Raw genomic sequence first — 17,734 nt, forward strand, 5'->3', positions numbered from 1 at the left:
TATGACAAGGTAAAGTGCAATTGTGTATGACACGCTAAAGTGCGATGGCATGATACGCTAAAGTGCGATGGTGGTTGTCACGCTAAAGTACGATGGTATAACACGCTAAAGTGCGATGGTATGAAAAAGTTTTATGGTAGCACACTTGCACCGGTTACAATCAAGTATGTAACGGAAATTGGGTTAATGCAATGGTTATTTTTAGTGTTTTTGAAAGTCATTTTTTTTGTTGTTGTATTATTTGTAAATTATGCCGTTGGTTTTCTCTTTCAAACTGTTTTACACTATTCATTGTGTTTCTAAATAGCCTGGTTCAATGTGCTCCATGTTGAAGGTTATTAAAAAAACATTTGCATACAGCAAAAATATTTGGTCTTTGGTGAATAGTTGTTTTGTTTACAAGTTTTTGTTATGTATTTAAATAAGACTGTTTCAATTATTATCCGCTGGTTGTTGATAACTCTCGGTTGTATAAGATTACTTTTTGCAGGGTTATTTATACGGTAACCTATAGTTAATAAAAAACATATTTTATTTTGTAAAGAGCCATATTGTCTCATTGGCATTCATTTTATAATACAGCACCTGTAGGTTTTTTGTTACTGGTTGGATGTCGAGTTTTTATTTATTTCCCGTAATTGTCTCATTTTCAATCAAAATATGATGTTACAAGTTGTGTTGATAAGTTACTGTCTTGTTGGCGAAAATCAATATATTAAACAAATGTACTTTTACATTTAAACCTGTGACTTTGATGTAAAGTTATCTCATTGGCACTCATATCAATCCTTTTATTAACTCTATTTAATAAAATATAATTAATTAATTTCAAAGTGAAAAGTAGACTTTATTTGGCACAACTTTTAAAATGACATGGAATTCATAAAATAAATATCTAAATCAAATTCGGACGAATCAAATATTTTGAAACTTGGTGAATTTTGCCATTTTCAAGCTCCTTTTATGGTATACACCTTCCCTTTACTGTCATCATTTTCAATATTCATAACAAGTCCTTTCTTCCAATAGCCGGACAGAAAAACGTTTGTACCCGCGGACAAAGCTGAATTTGGTTTGAAGTCTTTAACTGCATTAACTGCGGGATGAAAAGTTTGCATTTCTGTAAGTTTGGATACTTTTTTAGGGAACAACTCTTCCGGATACAAGCTACTGTCCCATTCTTCACGATTCTAAAAAGCGTAAAAATAAAGTTACAATAAAATCAAACCAAGTAATGAAAGTAACAAATGTAACAAAGGAGTAGGTCCGGTAAGAACCGATTTTGGCCTCAAATTTCAGGTTCATCTTACGAAAGATTTTGACCACTTTTTAAACACTTAAGTGATTGATTGATTGTTGGTTGCTTTACGCCGTAAACACTTTAGAAGTGTCTAATTCATTTGAATCAATAAGTTTATGTGAAACATGTGAAAGATTTTAACTAATTTTGTTATTTAAAACGACCCGATTCAAGCTCAAATATGAAAAATCTACCAAATATGCCAAAAAGGGGTCTTACTGGGCCTACTCCTTTAAAGAGTTCAAGACGTGATTATGAATTAAGCAAAGTCCTTAATAAACATGATAAAAAAACATTATTTTTCTTATTTTTTTAGTTTAAAAATTTAAATAATTTTACTATAACATTTAAAAGTACGTTCACAAATGTGCGTAACAAACAAATACTAGATTACAATTTGTTTAATCACCTTTTATTCTATAGAGTTACACGTTAGTTAAGATGCTTACCTGAGACATATAAATTTCTGTTTCCAAATGACGGCGTTTCAGGCCTGCTATACCAGAATCAGTACGTTGTATAAATTTTCTTGCATACAAGTCTTTATAATATGGGCTAACTTCTGACTGAAAGCAAATAAGAAAAGGTTTAAAAAAACTAACTTAAAAGTGTTGAAAATTTTCAAATTTGTACACAAAATAGGCCGTTGGTGTTTTCGTTTTTGTTTACATAAATTTGTTATTTAAAGACATTCAGTTATACATAGCTAATCAATATGTATAAGTTTTGCTTTTTTTCAACGGCCGTACAGTGACAAATATTTGTAAACTTCTTTGATCAGTTAGTCTCTGTTAGACAGTTGTCATAACATGATGAATATTAAACTACATCTTCTTATTTTTATATTTTCACTTTTTAAAACAAAAATATAATAGTTCAGTAATGTTAGTGCATTTTCAGATACATGAACATGTATATGATGATAAACAAAATAACAGAGATGACATCTATATAACGTTTAGTACGCAGAAATAACTACGGATTTACATTTGTATAAAGAGTTTTACTCATAAAGCCGCAACTATTACCATGCAATAAAATAAAAGTACATTATGTTTAAAAATACCATTGAAGTTGATAGTGTTAAGGCAATATTTTTATAAACTACTTTTTAGTGATAAAATTTACGTACTTGATGTAAACTTGTTTTGCGCATCATTTGAGAATTTGTGATATCTTGCAGTGGTTGAGACATTTGGAGTTGCTGTTGTGATGGTATCACATTTCGTTCAATCTATTGTAAGTCTGTACAGTATTATTGACCTACAATGACAAAAATATTTTAATATTAAAATTGGGTATTCATTTTAAAAGTATAATGATATTTACAAAATGTTTTGGACAATTGAACTTTTTTTTTAAATAAAAACGTAAAATGTTATCAAAATACTAAATGATCCTAAATGTAAACATATTAGTATAATAGTACTAACCTCAACATTTTCTACGCCATTTACGGACTCATTACTAGTTATAGTTGCATTTGCAGATATTGCCTAAAATGTAAAAAAACAACAACACTCTTATAATTATTGACAAAGATGTATATTGTAATCAAATTATCAGCGACTCCACACAAATGTTATATTTTCCAACAATGTACATATTTTTTTTTATCCAGCAATCAGCTGAGTATTGTACAAATAAAGGGTAGACATATATTTTTTTGCTTTATTTGTGCTTGTTCAAATGTCGATTTCTTTGAAACATTAGAGGCAACAATTTAGATTTAAATAATTTAAGATTACATAATTTAGTAATTATATATTTAGAGCTAATGATTTTGTAAATTAGTAATTTTTTACTTGTCGTTTGTTTACGTAAAAGGTATTAAAATTATTTTAAGAACGGCCTGTTTTTAAAAAGAAGTACACCAGTCCTGTAAATGAAATGTAAAGGCAAAATATAATTGTATTTGTATTTATTTTTTAAATAAATAAGTGAAACTAAATTATCATTTATTAATGCAGTACAATAAAGTTTTTTATGACTAACCTTGTGATTGGGGATGGTACGGACGACCGTTAATTTTTCTTGTCTTAAACTCATCAATTACTGCACAAAGATCAGCATTATTAAATTATTTGCCGTTATCAGTCTGGAGAATCCGAGGTGGGCCAAATATGTAGATGAATTTCAGAAGCAATTCCGACACTTCTTTTGCCGTCTTCTGTTTAAGATGTCCACTAAAGGCAAAGAGGCTGTAACAGTCAACTATGTTGCATATGTAATTATAACCTTTGCATGGGGGCATTTTCTTCAGATCCATTTGCCACCTACTATTTGAATAGGTAGCCGGTATAGGTCTTCTGGTTATTTGTGTTTTTGGTAGATCAACAGCTGCTAGGTATTGGGAACATTTTATATGTTGCTTGAACAGTAATCTTGTATTTTCCCGAACTACGGGAAAATAGGTCTTTCTAAGTGTTTCGTACACCGCGTCACTTTTACGGTGATCAATTTTATGGTTGGCATTAATTTCAGCTATCATTTGTTCTTTTGATAAAACTCTTCTGTGATTGTCTCCAATCTTAGTTCTTCTGTAGTACAATGCACAGGTATCATCATCATAAAGAAAGTTGGCCAAATATTTTCTTATTTAGTTGCTCTTTTATTGTTTTAGCACCCCAGCTGTTTTCATCAAATTTCTTTTTACAAATTAAATTTACCTCTTCTAAAACCGACCAAAAGTGTTTCGGATTCGGATCATTTGTTTCTCTTTTCTTTCTTTTTTTGTCAAGAATAAATCCTTCATTTGGACACATATTTAGGTTTAACGGCAGCGGCACTTCCATTTTTGTTTGTTTGTATAAACGGCTTATAACGTCATAATAATAGTTAACGTTCCGAACGTAAATACTTTCGCGAACAAATGCACTTTCGCGGAAAAAACGCACTTTAGCGTATTGAGGCATCGGACTTTAGCGTGTCCTACTTTATATGACATACCATCGTACTTTAGCGTATCTTACCATCGCACTTTAGCGTAGACCATCGCACTTTAGCGTGACCATCGCACTTTAGCGTCCCCATTGCACTTTAGAGTCCTACATATATATATATATATATATATGCTAAATTAACTTCTGGAGGTATTCTTATATATTGCAGAAAATTATAATAAAGTTATTGTGTTCATGTTGTTGTTTACAATTCAATAAGGATAACTACATGTGTATTATATTACATATTATATAACAAAAAATAATTAGTTTTACATTTACATGGACAAATGATGAAACATCCATTGCTGGAAATTTAAAAACAATATGATAAATATATCAAATAAATATATCGATAACAACACATATAAACGACATTTTATTGTTGATATAATGTGTTCGCTGATTTAGCTAGAGCCATGTTATTCTTTAGATTTTTCAATTTGTATAGTAAATACACAATGTTGTGTTAACAATCATAAACCTGCTATCATTGACAGACAGGGATTTTTCATTTTTTTTAAATTATACAAACATAATCAAATTGTATACTTACATGGAATACGTATCGTTAGAAAGCTCTGGTATAATTCCCAAAGATCTTGAATTGCAGACAACATAATTGCGGGATGATTGGATAGAACAGGAACACATCGACGGACATGATGCATTTCCTAATCCAGTACTAATCACAACAAATAGGACAACAAGTTGGCTGTCAACTGTCATTCTTAAATGATAGATTTTTGAAAATACATAATTTCTTTAATGAAAATTTTGTAACAAAATATGTAGTATAACTATACTACCAGACCGCAAATTTTCATTATTTTCTCTTCCCTAACAAGCAGTTTAGATTCTTAATATAATTTTTCATTTGGCACACTCTACTGGCTTTATTCAATGTATGCAATTGTTTATGTTACATTCATCATATCAACAAAGAAACGTAAAAGAGAAGCAGACCATACAACACATATTCGAACCATTTTGACACAAAGAAAATCATAATTAAGTCCCAATGACTTTCAAATGGATGATTAAATTAAAAGCACACGGCAGTGCAATTGTCAAAAATTAGTTAAGAGAGAACAAATCCGTTGTTTTTTTGTTTCGTTCAGACATTGTTGTCAATATGATTGAAATATATGCGACTGCCAAAGAAACTAGCTATACAACAAGTTTGAATTCTCAGTTTTGCAATATCCTTGAAAGTTGTTTTTTGTTAATTACTTTTTGATATTGTGTTACCTTTTGTATGCTGTTTTGGAAATGTTTGGTTTCATTGAAATATTGTAGCTTTATTTTCTCTCAATAAAGTCAGGTTTTGAACTATCCCCTATCCACAGATATTGCATCAAAATCATATCGGTCTATAAATTATCAAGATGTTGGTCAGGAATTACAAAATGTGTTTGACAGGTAACCTTTAATTGAATTTGTTTTAAGTATTGTGATATTATGACTCTAATCCAAATTTCCGCAGTTGATACAGAAAGTAAAACCAAACTTTCACAACCCTCTTTGTGTATATATGTACTAGATAATAAGTAAAGGTTTAAAGTAATGTATAGTAACGACTTTTTTGTATAATTGATTGGCAAGAACAACATAGCCAACGATCTTTTAAAATCCAGAACGTACATTAAAGCACAAGTTTATATTTTCATATACATTAAACCGTATCAAATAAAAGCAATAACACATTATATATATATACGAGTCTAAATTGAAAACTACGTTCAAACCTATGATTGCGTTGGATAAACACCGCAATTTTTATACGTGTGCATGTCAAACAAATTTCGTTGTAGAAGGGTCTAAATATATATAATAACATGTTCTTACCCGAAAGTTATCTCTGATATAAACTGTGGCGGAGTTATACAGTTTGATTACCCACAAGTTAGTGCGGGTTAATATAAATGAAGTAGACTTTAAACACAAATTACCTTGCACGTATGCTGTGTATGCAATATATGAAGTTTTTCTTACAAATTATACATTAACATTCTTAAGCTCACTACGTAAATACACTGGTGTACACTCAATGTTCTCTTTTAAACTTAATCACAACGTATTTAATAGTTCGACACAGATCGATTAAGTGGCAAAGAAAAACAAATAAATGTCCACAATCACATGTTTCACCCCGAAATAAATGAAGAAGTCAATCACCGATTTAACAATTTAAAACTAAAATGTATTTATTCGATTGTGTGCATTTCACATTTAGCAGTGAATGCAAAATTTATAATTATAAACATTAACTATTCAATTATTTACACTGAATGATAGATGTTTTTGTATGTAAAAGTTCACAGTCACTGTAATACATATTGTTGCATTTTTCATTTCAAGCACATATCACTAATCCCTGAATCCCTGTTTTTTATTTATCACCGTATGTCAATGATGAGCAGTTAACAGTTTATGTGACTATAAAACGTGTAATAATAATGATAACTGATCTCATGTTACTGCAGCATATGCTCATAAGAAAGCATATGTCGTTTTAATGTCAGGTATTCTATATTGTTGATTTGTTATTTTCATTTTAGACTTTTTAAATAGCTCTAACAACATTAAAACCTGTAAAGAGTGAGTATTTGTGTATTGTTTATATTCACAAGCATGTTGCAAAGTTAACGAAACGTTTATTTCTTCCGTACTGTATATTACTCAGCTTATTTTCATTATACAACATGGATCTCGTACGTTCAAGTGGACCTACCTTTATCTTTATATTATTTTGTTTAATACAGAATATATTGTCTGTATATATGTTCGGTGGATTATATCTATTTGTAGTCATTAACCTTTATGTAAAAAGAAAATGCGAAATTCTACGGGAAATGATTGACTGCTTATTCTACCAATATATTGAAGTGAAGATCAACGCAGGTTCGCATAGATATAGGAAGATGTGGTGTGATATAGATATAGGAAGATGTATGTGTTCTTGTTGTTGTTGAATCATGTAATGATACAATTAAAGTAAATGAATGCAATAATTGTAATAAAAAAAAGATTGTCTTTTTAATTGGAATTTCAGTTTGGTTTTGCTATACTTTTTATATGTATATATAATATTTAAATAAGTTTAATGTCACAAAAAATAGCAACAAAAAACAAACAAGAGGCTCTCAAGAGCCTGAATCGCTCATCTTAATTGTTTTGGTTAAATCTCTCATCAATGATTATTTTAGCTTTTCGATTTATTTAAATGTTTTTTGAATCGTCCTATTTTCTTCAAAAGTAAAAAAAAAAAATCATTTTCTCCTTTGTTTTGTTTTAGCCATAGAAGCTATGTTTCTTGACATACAAGGAAATGAAATATAAAATTTATACTAGATACTCTGAAACTCATTTAGCCTCAGTTTGGCTGAAATTGATATAGCAGTTTGAAAGGAGAAGATTTTTAAAAGTAAGTCAACATGATGAACAAATTGTGAAAAAAATCTTTAAAGGGCAATAACTCCTTAAGGAGTCAATTGACAATTTTGGTCAAATTGACTTATTTGTAGATCTTACTTTGCTTAACATTTTTGCTATAAACAGTTTATCTGTAACTATAATAATATTCAAGATAATAATCAAAAACTGCAAAATTTCTTTAAAATCATCAATTCAGGGGCATTATACCTGAAAAACCAGTTACCAAATTGGGCTGAAAATTTCAGGACAGGTAGACCTTGACCTAATAAATACTTTAACTTCTTGTCTTATTTGCTCTAAATGCTGGAGTTTTTGAGATATAAGCCAAAAACTGCATTTTACCCTGTCTTTTATTTTTAGCCATGACGGCCATGTTTTTTGACGAAATAGAAAATAAAACACAAACTTTATGTTATACACCCTACTGATCATTCATTTGAAGTTTGGTTAAATTTGCTTGAGTAGTTTTAGAGGAGAATTTTTTTGTATATGATGAACAAATCGTGAAATATTGTCAGATTTGCTCTAAATGCTTTCGTTTTTGAGATATAAGCCATACAAGAAAAAATGTCATTAAAGGACAATAACCCCTTAAGGGGTCAATTGACAATTTTGGTCATATGAACTTATTTGTAGATCTTACTTTGCTGATCATTTTTGCTGTTTACAGTTTATCTGTATCTATAATAATATTCAAGATAATGACCAAAAACTGGAAAATTTCCTTAAAATTACCATTTAAGTGGCAGCAACCCAACAATGGTTTGTTTGATTCATCTGAAAATTTTAGGGCTGATAGATATTGACCAAATAAACATTTGTAGTCCGTGTCAGATTTGCTCTAAATGCTTTCGTTTTTGAGATATTAGCCAAAAACTGCATTTGACCCCTATTTTCTATTTTAAGTAAAGGTGTAATACCACCAAATCATGGTACGTCACATCCGTTTTTATACGAAAGTAGGTCTAAAAAAATATTCCCTTGAATTTAACAGTTGTAGTTAATTAATCCTTCATTTTATTGCAGTAAAACTATGTCAGTGTCATAAACATGTCTTGGGTATTTCAAAACACCATTATTATTATTAACACAGATATAGTAAGGGGAGAAATTTGATATGCAATGAGATGTTATGTGAAACTTTTTCTAAAGAACTGGACAGGATAAAACTTTACTCATGCCCAGTATTTCTCTTTTTGAAACAAAGATAAATTTTGCACAATTTTTTGAAAAGTGCAAATTCAACAAAGACTAATAGGAAAAAAATCAATGGTGGTAAGGTGGTAATCTAAGGAACAATCATGCTAAGTTTCATTCAAATCCATTCAGTAGTTTCAGAGGAGAAGATGTTTGAAAAATTGTCAACGACGACAGACGACGATGATGATGACGACGACGACGACGACGGACGCAAAGTGATGAGAAAAGCTCACCTGGCCTAAAATTATATATATAGAATGGTATTATGACATTGATTGAAAGTGCATCAAAGAAAGACTACAGTATCATATCAAAATATGAAGTTTAACTGCCTTAGATTGTTACGCGTCGCATGCCATGTATTGAATAGAAATACATCATGGATGTTTGTTAAAAGACCAAATATATAATAAAATATTTAAAATTCAAAATCTGAAAGAGAGCACATATCAAATGTTTGTAGTTATATATAAATTTTTGTTGAAGATTACTATGCATTAATAACACATCAATTATGTGTTCTATCATATGTTTAGAGAAATTAAATACGCTTACTGGTCCCATATAATATAACGTGATGATGATGTTACATAAAATTCTAAAAATTGGCATGGTATGTTTATATCAAGGAACCGTCTACAATTTTATGAATATTGTTAAAGTCCCTTAACAGACCTGTAAATCATGACATACGATCTTCTATCAAACATTATACTTACACAATGACGACGAGAAATATCGATATCTATGAAAGTAAGTGAATAAAACAGTGTCTTAAGTAAATATGACTTGACTACGTTAATGACCTTCTTAAAACGAAGATACTAGAATCATACTTTTCGAATTATTTAATAATGGCAAACCAGTTTTGTCATCGCAATGACGCTCGGTTTGAAGGTATAGTTAACATTTAAGGGTTTTTAATCATATCTTGAAAAAATAAACTTTCTGAAAATGATCAATATGATGATTGAGCGGTATTCTTTAGTAATGCTAACACATTTCAGTGATACACTTCAGTGATATAACACCAATAGAAAAAGACTGGTGGGCTATCGGAAATGACGTTAGCAAGAGTCTGTGTTTTTTTTCAGTTTGAACAACTACACACCTTTTCTCTCCGATACGACATTATGTTTATGAATGTGTCAAAAGCTGTTTATTAATTTAGTGTCCATAAACAAACAATATACAATATCATCATCGGGACAAATATGAATCAAACTATCCCTTTCTCATACAAGTGTTGTAATATACGTCGATACATTAATTTTCACGTTTCCTATACCTTCAGACAGACCGTCGTCTCGTTAATGTGCTAATAATTAGAGCAATTGCTTTATTCATGTATCAGGATACTTGCACGGATCAAAGTAAACGTTTCCAGCAGATTGGTTGAGGATAACATGATAATGATTTAGACCCGACCTCAACTGAAACTAAATCTAAATCAAATGCACAATACATATCTTCATCGTAACAATCTTGATTTAATTTTTCATTTCTTTATATACGTGTTATACGATACGGATACAACAGAAAATACGTGAATAATGCAAATGCTCTCTTGGTGACAATCAAAATAAAATATTAAAAAATTCAAGATATGTGACGTACTTGAAAGAAACAATAGTATTGTATCATAGAAATACAGATAAGTCGTAACACATCTTTGCATTTTACAATTATAGTACTCACATCATACGTTGCAGCTAGTAAACTTACAGTTGTTATTTTCAAATGTGTTCTTCACACTTTTAATAACGGCAATGATATGCTTAGTAGTCCTTTTAAATCATTTATCAATTTTATATATATACACTCATCAAACATACAACACTACTTTTGCATCTTTTCAGAAGAAAGCTATACGTATTTTGTTTAAAGTAAAACATATTAAAACCGGGACAATATTCAAAATGCTTCGCTCTACAGATTTTAATAAATGAAAGGATTAAAATTAATATATGAAATATCAATATGAAACTTAATAAAACTTCTTAATTTTTCGCATCGTATAATATATAGACATGCATCAAGGATCTTGATTTAATGACACAAACACAACTCTGCATAACATTTCATTTGGACACTTTTAAACTTATTTCAAAATAATTAGTTTACGTTTATTTGTGTGAAAGAAGCTAGATAACTCTATTTATACCTTTTACAGTGGTAAAAAAAACGCCGTTCAAGGTTACTAAGCAACGAAAACACAATGCGTGTGTGTTATATAATCTTTGGAACAATTATCTACGATTATGTCTTTTTATCACACTTCGTTGATTATAGCATTTAACGTCATAACGTTTTATGTAAAGCAAATCAAATAGTGTAGCTTATCTTTCATCTTATATCGAAAACTAGTATGAATATGGTATACTCGGTGATCTTTTGTTGCTATCATTTTGTTCCGTCTAATTTGTTCCTTTTTTTATCTGGGTTTATTATTTTTACACAGTGACTATTTAATAAAGTATGTGAAAGTTGTTTATTCAAAAACAACATGTACAATATATGAATTATTACTAGATAATATTCGTTTTCGCTGTCGAAATTATATTCATATTCCAATGGAGCCTCACTATGCAACACTTAATGCTGACCTGTTTCTGTATTGTATTCAGTTACAATTTATAACCAATGTTCATCATGTAAATATAACGGAATTTGATGAGACTTTTATTAAAGAGAGAGGGTTAGCGCTATAGAACCAGGTGTAATCCATCTCATTTTCTACATTTGAAAATGCCTGTACCAAGTCAGGAATATGACAGTTCTTATCCATTCGTTTTGATGCGTTTTGTAATTTGATTTTGCCATGTGATTATGGACTTTACGTATTGATTTCCCTCTGAGTTCAGTATTTTTGTGATTTTTTTCAATACATACAATATCAACTACAAAAAGACATCATAATTAATCTAGTAATATACACATATAACTTAATTTTGGATGTAACACGTTTTCTGATTGGCTGACGTTATTTTGTTATGAACCCATAGACATAATTGAGTTATGTGACCGTGACGTCATTAACGTTTTGTCATGTTTTTCTACCATGTATACGGTTCAAAATGGAATTTGGAATTAAAATATAAGAAATGAATTCGAAAAGGTGAAATCGTGAAAACGGAAAAACGCGAAATCGCAAAATCGGAAAGAAAAAATATTTCGCGTTTTCGAGTTTTCGACTTTGTGATATTGCGTTTTTTCGTTTCCGCCCTACAGAAACCTCGTCCCATACACGAGTATAGGTAAATAAGAAAAAAAGTACTATTTGATAAATATACCAATGATTTGATTTTCTGCCCACATCAAATTATCTTTAATTAAAATATAGAAAATAATATTGAAAAAATAGTCGAGTACATCTTTTACATTCGGGTGTGTTTGAATCTACTTTAAACGTTAAAACTTGTAAAAACAAAAAAAGACAACCTTGTCGCTTCGGAATTCATTAGTTTAATATTTTCATGCTAAATTTTGTCTTGGTAGTTTTAAAAATTCATAATTTGAGAAGAACTAAAATATGGATCAAGTGAATGATGGGTGTATATGATTACAAAGTGCTAACTTACTTATGCCATTATAACATCTATGTCAATAAAATCATTCAAAGTTTAATAACAAAATAATCAAAGATTAAAAAAAATAGTTGGGGTTGACTTTTACATAAAGTATATTTCGGTAAAAAAATGCGTGTTTAATGAGCAAAACATGCATGTAATGTATTCTCCCCTCCGTCATGCTTCAATGCAATAGGATGAAATACGTTGAGTTAGGTCGGTTATGTTGAGTAATGTCAGTTTATTGGATATCTATATTGAGTGGCATTACTTATCTGGAAACAAGACCTATATGTTTTTTTACTTTAAAAATAATAAAAAATGTGCTTGTTACAATATTGAAAATAATTTTTAGTACAAACAATATATACATAATGTCTTAATGGTAGCAAGATTTTGCTAATTAGATCAAATACATGTAATAGTATCATTTCCCCTGGACATTTTAATCTGACTAATTGCTATTTGTTTTTACAGCTGATTATTTTTATTTCTAAAATCTGTTCGTGGTTAGTTATTTGACAAAATTATTGTGTGCATTGATTTAAAATTCTAACTGAACTGTCTAAACAAGATTTTTCAAAGTGAAACATTTTTGTTTTGTTTTTGTTTAACAATGTGACTAATAACTTATCAACATATTTAGTTCAAAGCTCTTCCTTAAAAACTGAAAAACACAAAGATATAATTCTAACATTTTTTTTTAAATTTTAGACTACTCAAAAAAATATTTCTGTTGAATAAATAAAACATCAAAATAAATTACTTCATATACTAAATAAGTTTGTGATAACAATATTTGCTAAAAAATATTTACATACAGATGAGTTTTGGAGATTTTGTTTAAATTTTGTATTCAATAAATGGTATAAAGTAAAATCACAAAAATCCTGAACCCAGAGGAAAACCCAATCGGAAAGTCCACAACCACAAAAGTAGAAAAATGGTGGATCAAACCTGGTTTTAGAGCGCTAAACCTCTCACGTTTACACAAAATCACTGCTACATGTAGGCTTATATTTATACAGATATCAAAAAATGTAAACGGTCAACTTACATATTCAAATTAATTTTTGAATTTAATAACGGAAGTTTTTAAGAAAACCGTGACTGTGAAATTTTAACCCCTCCATTTTTGTCATAGCTATGATATAAACCCCTTTATATTCGTCATAGCTTTGTAACATTTCCTTTCAATTTATTGAGTAAGACTTAAGTGCCTACCCGCATGTAATCAAAAGGATACGTGTTTAAACAAAAAATTGAAAAGCTGAACAAAGGAATGGCTCCAATCGAACATTATGTTTAACCCCTTTTCCATGAAGATGTCAGAAAATGTAAACTAATTAAGATTCAGTAGGAATGAGATTGTCTTGATGAGGACCAGTCTGATAGTTTAAAAAAAAACAAGATTTATTTGGCTAAAGTTGGGATAGTCAGTTTATAAAAAAAAAACATATGAATAAATGATTGACCTGGAGATGTACTAGAAAGATACATTAGATATATATTTCAAAAAGCAAAAGAAGTCGTAAGATACCTATGCATGACATATTTAATAATCACTAACTTCATAAGGCAATGCCAGCTAAAATATTTAAGTTAGTTTGAAGCAATGAAAACGGTTAATAGTCGCTTTGAAGCACAATCGTCAAATATCGAACTTTAATTTGACTGTTTTTATGAAGAAGTGTCACATTTATTTTGGTTTGAAGCAACTAGTAGAACCTTATAACATTCAAAATGCTCTGATCTATAGAATTTTATTTATACATGGATTGAAAGTGCATCAAAGAAAGAATATACCGTTTTTAATCAACATATGAAATGTCATTATGTAAACTACTTTAGATTGTTACGCTTCGCATGTCATGTATTGAATAGACATACATCCCGGATGTTTGTTAAAAGACCAAATTTATAATAAAATATTTAAAATTCAATATCTGAAGGAGAGCACATAACTAATTTTGGCAGTTATATTTAAATCATTCTTGGAGATTACTATGCATTATTAACACATCAATTATGTTTTCTATCATATGTTAAGAGAACTTAAATACGCTTACTGGTCACATATTATTAAACTAACCATACATGTACTTCCATTGTTTGTCTTATTCTCATAAAGTTTTTAAGATGTTACATAAAGTCTAACAACTGGTTTGGTTATTTCAAAGAACCGTCTATAATTTTACGAATACTGTTATAGTCCCTTAATAGACCTGTAAATCATGACATACGATCTTCTATCAAACATTATACTTACACAATGACGACGACACATATCGATATCGATGTAAGTTAGTGAATAAAACAGTGTCTTAAGTAAACATGACTTGACTACTTTAATGACTTTCTTAAAACAAATATACTCGAATCAAACTTTTCTAATTATATAATAATGGCAAACCAATTTTGTCATCGGAACGACGCTCTGTTAGAAGGTATAGTTAATATCTGAGGGATTTGAATCATATCTTGAAAAAATAAACTATCTGTAAATATTGTTTAGTTATGCTCACTTATATCTAGCATATTTCAGTAATATACTTAACTACTGAACACCAACAGAAAAAGACTAGTGGGCTATCGGAAATGACGTAAGCAAGGGTCAGTGTTTTTCATAAAGCTTGAACAACTTAACACATTTTCTCTGCGATACGACATTATGTTTATGAATGTGTCAAAAACTGTTAATTGTTTAATGTCCATAAAGATGCATTATACAATATCATCATCGGGACACATATGACTTAATGTATCCTTTCCTCATAAACGTGTTATAATATACGTCGATACACCAGCAAATACGTGAAAAATGCATATGCTTCATTAGAGTATTATTTGCATTATTCTCGTATCAGGATACTTGCACGGATCGAGGTAAACGTTTCTAGCAGCTTTGTTGAGGATAACATGATAATGATTTAGACCCGATCTCAAATGCACAATGCAATATCTTGATTTAATTCATCATTTCTTCATATACGTGTTATACGATACATCGATACCGATACAAGAGAAAATACGTGAATAATGCAAATGCTATCTTGGGGACAATCAAAATAACGTATTTAACAAATTGAAGACATGTAACGTAATTGAAAGAAACAAAAATATACATTTATTATAGAAATACAGATAAGTCGTAACATACACATGCCTGTGCATGTAGATTTAGAATAGTACTCACATCATACGTTGCAGCTAGTAAACTTACAGTTGTTTTTAAATGTTTCTTCACACTTTTAATAACGGAAATGATATGACTAGTAGTCTTTTTAAATCATTTATCAATTTTATATATACACTCATCAAACATACAACACTACTTTTGCATCTTTTCAGAAGAAAGCTTGACGTATTTTGTTTAAAGTAAAACGTATTTGAACTTGGATGATATTCAAAATGCTCTGCTCTAAGGATTTTTATAAATGAAAGGATTAAAATTCATATGAAATGTCAATATGAAAGTTAATAAAACTTATTACTTTTCACATTGTATAATATATAGACATGCTTCAATGATCTTGATTAAAAGACACAAACACAACTTAGCATAATATTTCATTGGGACACTTTAAAACTTACTTCAAAATAATTAAATTGCATTTAATTTTCTGAAAGAAACCATATAACTCAATTTATACCTTTTTGCAGTGGTATCAACATACGCCGTTAGAGGTTACTAAGCAACGAAAACACATTGCCTGTGTGTTATATAGTAACTTTAATTTTGGAACAATCCACTACGATTACATTCTTCTTATCACAGGGCGCAGTTTATAGCGTTTACCATCATGGCCATTTCAAGGAAGAGATCATACAAAAATCGACATTTTCTTGATAGTTTATAGTACTTAAGATATATCTGTTTATTCTGTTATAAGATCGCCCTTTATGTATCATACTTTTACAATTAATAAGACCCATATCGATGTTTTGTAATTTTTGTGTGGGATAATGTTTTAGGTAAACAAGAAACTACTACCGTTATGGTTTTAAAACTAGCATACACAAATAAAACTTGACATAATACAGCAATTATATGAAGTGTTGATCACTTCATCAATTCCCTCTGTGTAAAGTCTTGTGATTTGATAGTGCTTTGCTTCAAATTGTGAATAAATAAATCGTCAGTATATCGTTGGAGTAGGTTATGAGCGTGTCTGATGAGTCTTATGTAGACGAAACGCGCGTCTGGCGTACTAAATTATAATTCTTGTACCTTTGATAACTATGTATTCTTTATGACAATTCATTACACTCAACTATATGAAAACAATTAGTTTAAAGGTAATCTACTCTATGAACCTCTAAAACAGGGATGAATTACGCATGACCAAGCGAGGAAAAGAATGTCAACAATGACCAACATTGAAAGTGAAAAAAGGGCAGACAGTTGCTTTTTTTCCATCTACAAAAAACTATACAGGTGAATACTATTATTCAAACACGTTGTTTACCTCTCATATGAAATCAAACAGACATAAACAATCAAAATGCAAGAGTAAGCTATCTATTTATATCTTTGTGTATATCGACTTACATCATACGTCCTAATTATAATGTAAGCACACTTATTACTTAGATTACAGGTAAATGTTGCTCTCACTTGATTAGGCAGTGCACTAATATATATATGTATTACACGTGTTTTTAAATTATAACTTTTTTATTGCATGACGGACATAACGGCTCATGAGATGTTACCAGATCAAAAACTTAAACAATTGACAACGGCATTTGGGAACAACTGTGGTGGAAACATTATGGAAGTAATTTCTGGTTCAGAATTTCTACATGTAAGGGTTTACCGAAAGCGGTATCCATATTCCTTTCTCTATCTATTCAGATGTTCCGAATCAACGAAAAAAAAACGTTAAGTCTAGTCAATCAGCGTGTGTAAACGTTACCAGGTTACCGTACCATATACCAATCTCAATTATTTTTGTTTATTATAACTTATGAGAAATCCTGTATGAGTTTTTTCCAGCGAAATTCAATAGAGAAATAGAAAAGGTAGATAAGATCAAATTCGAATTCATTTAGATTACGCAAAAGACCAGATGTATGAACTCTGCAAAGAAATAGTATTGCTTATTAATAAAGTATTTCGAAGAGATTCTCTAAATAATTTTAGAAATATTCTCCTTGCAGTTTTAAAAAGGCCCAGTTGATTTGGGTATTAACCTAATATCTTTTTGTCCCGAACTATTATATATTCTTACGGCGTACTACCTGCTTCAGGTTGAAAAAAAACCCAAACAACAGCGCGTCAA

At 29.9% G+C, this 17,734-nt stretch overlaps 1 protein-coding gene across 1 annotated transcript; it reads right to left on the reverse strand.

Moving 5' to 3' along the window:
• Positions 1-832: 832 nt before the first annotated feature.
• LOC134718536 (uncharacterized) lies at positions 833-2,860 on the reverse strand. Its single transcript, XM_063581135.1, has 4 exons — positions 2,734-2,860; positions 2,433-2,563; positions 1,750-1,866; positions 833-1,190 (listed from the first exon to the last, which is right to left on the reverse strand). Exons 2-4 carry the CDS (start codon positions 2,493-2,495, stop codon positions 951-953), a joined length of 420 nt encoding a protein of 139 aa, XP_063437205.1. The 5' UTR covers positions 2,496-2,563; positions 2,734-2,860; the 3' UTR covers positions 833-950.
• Positions 2,861-17,734: the final 14,874 nt, after the last annotated feature.

Source organism: Mytilus trossulus, chromosome 5, assembly GCF_036588685.1.
Source record: "Mytilus trossulus isolate FHL-02 chromosome 5, PNRI_Mtr1.1.1.hap1, whole genome shotgun sequence".
Lineage (NCBI taxonomy): Eukaryota > Metazoa > Mollusca > Bivalvia > Mytilida > Mytilidae > Mytilus > Mytilus trossulus.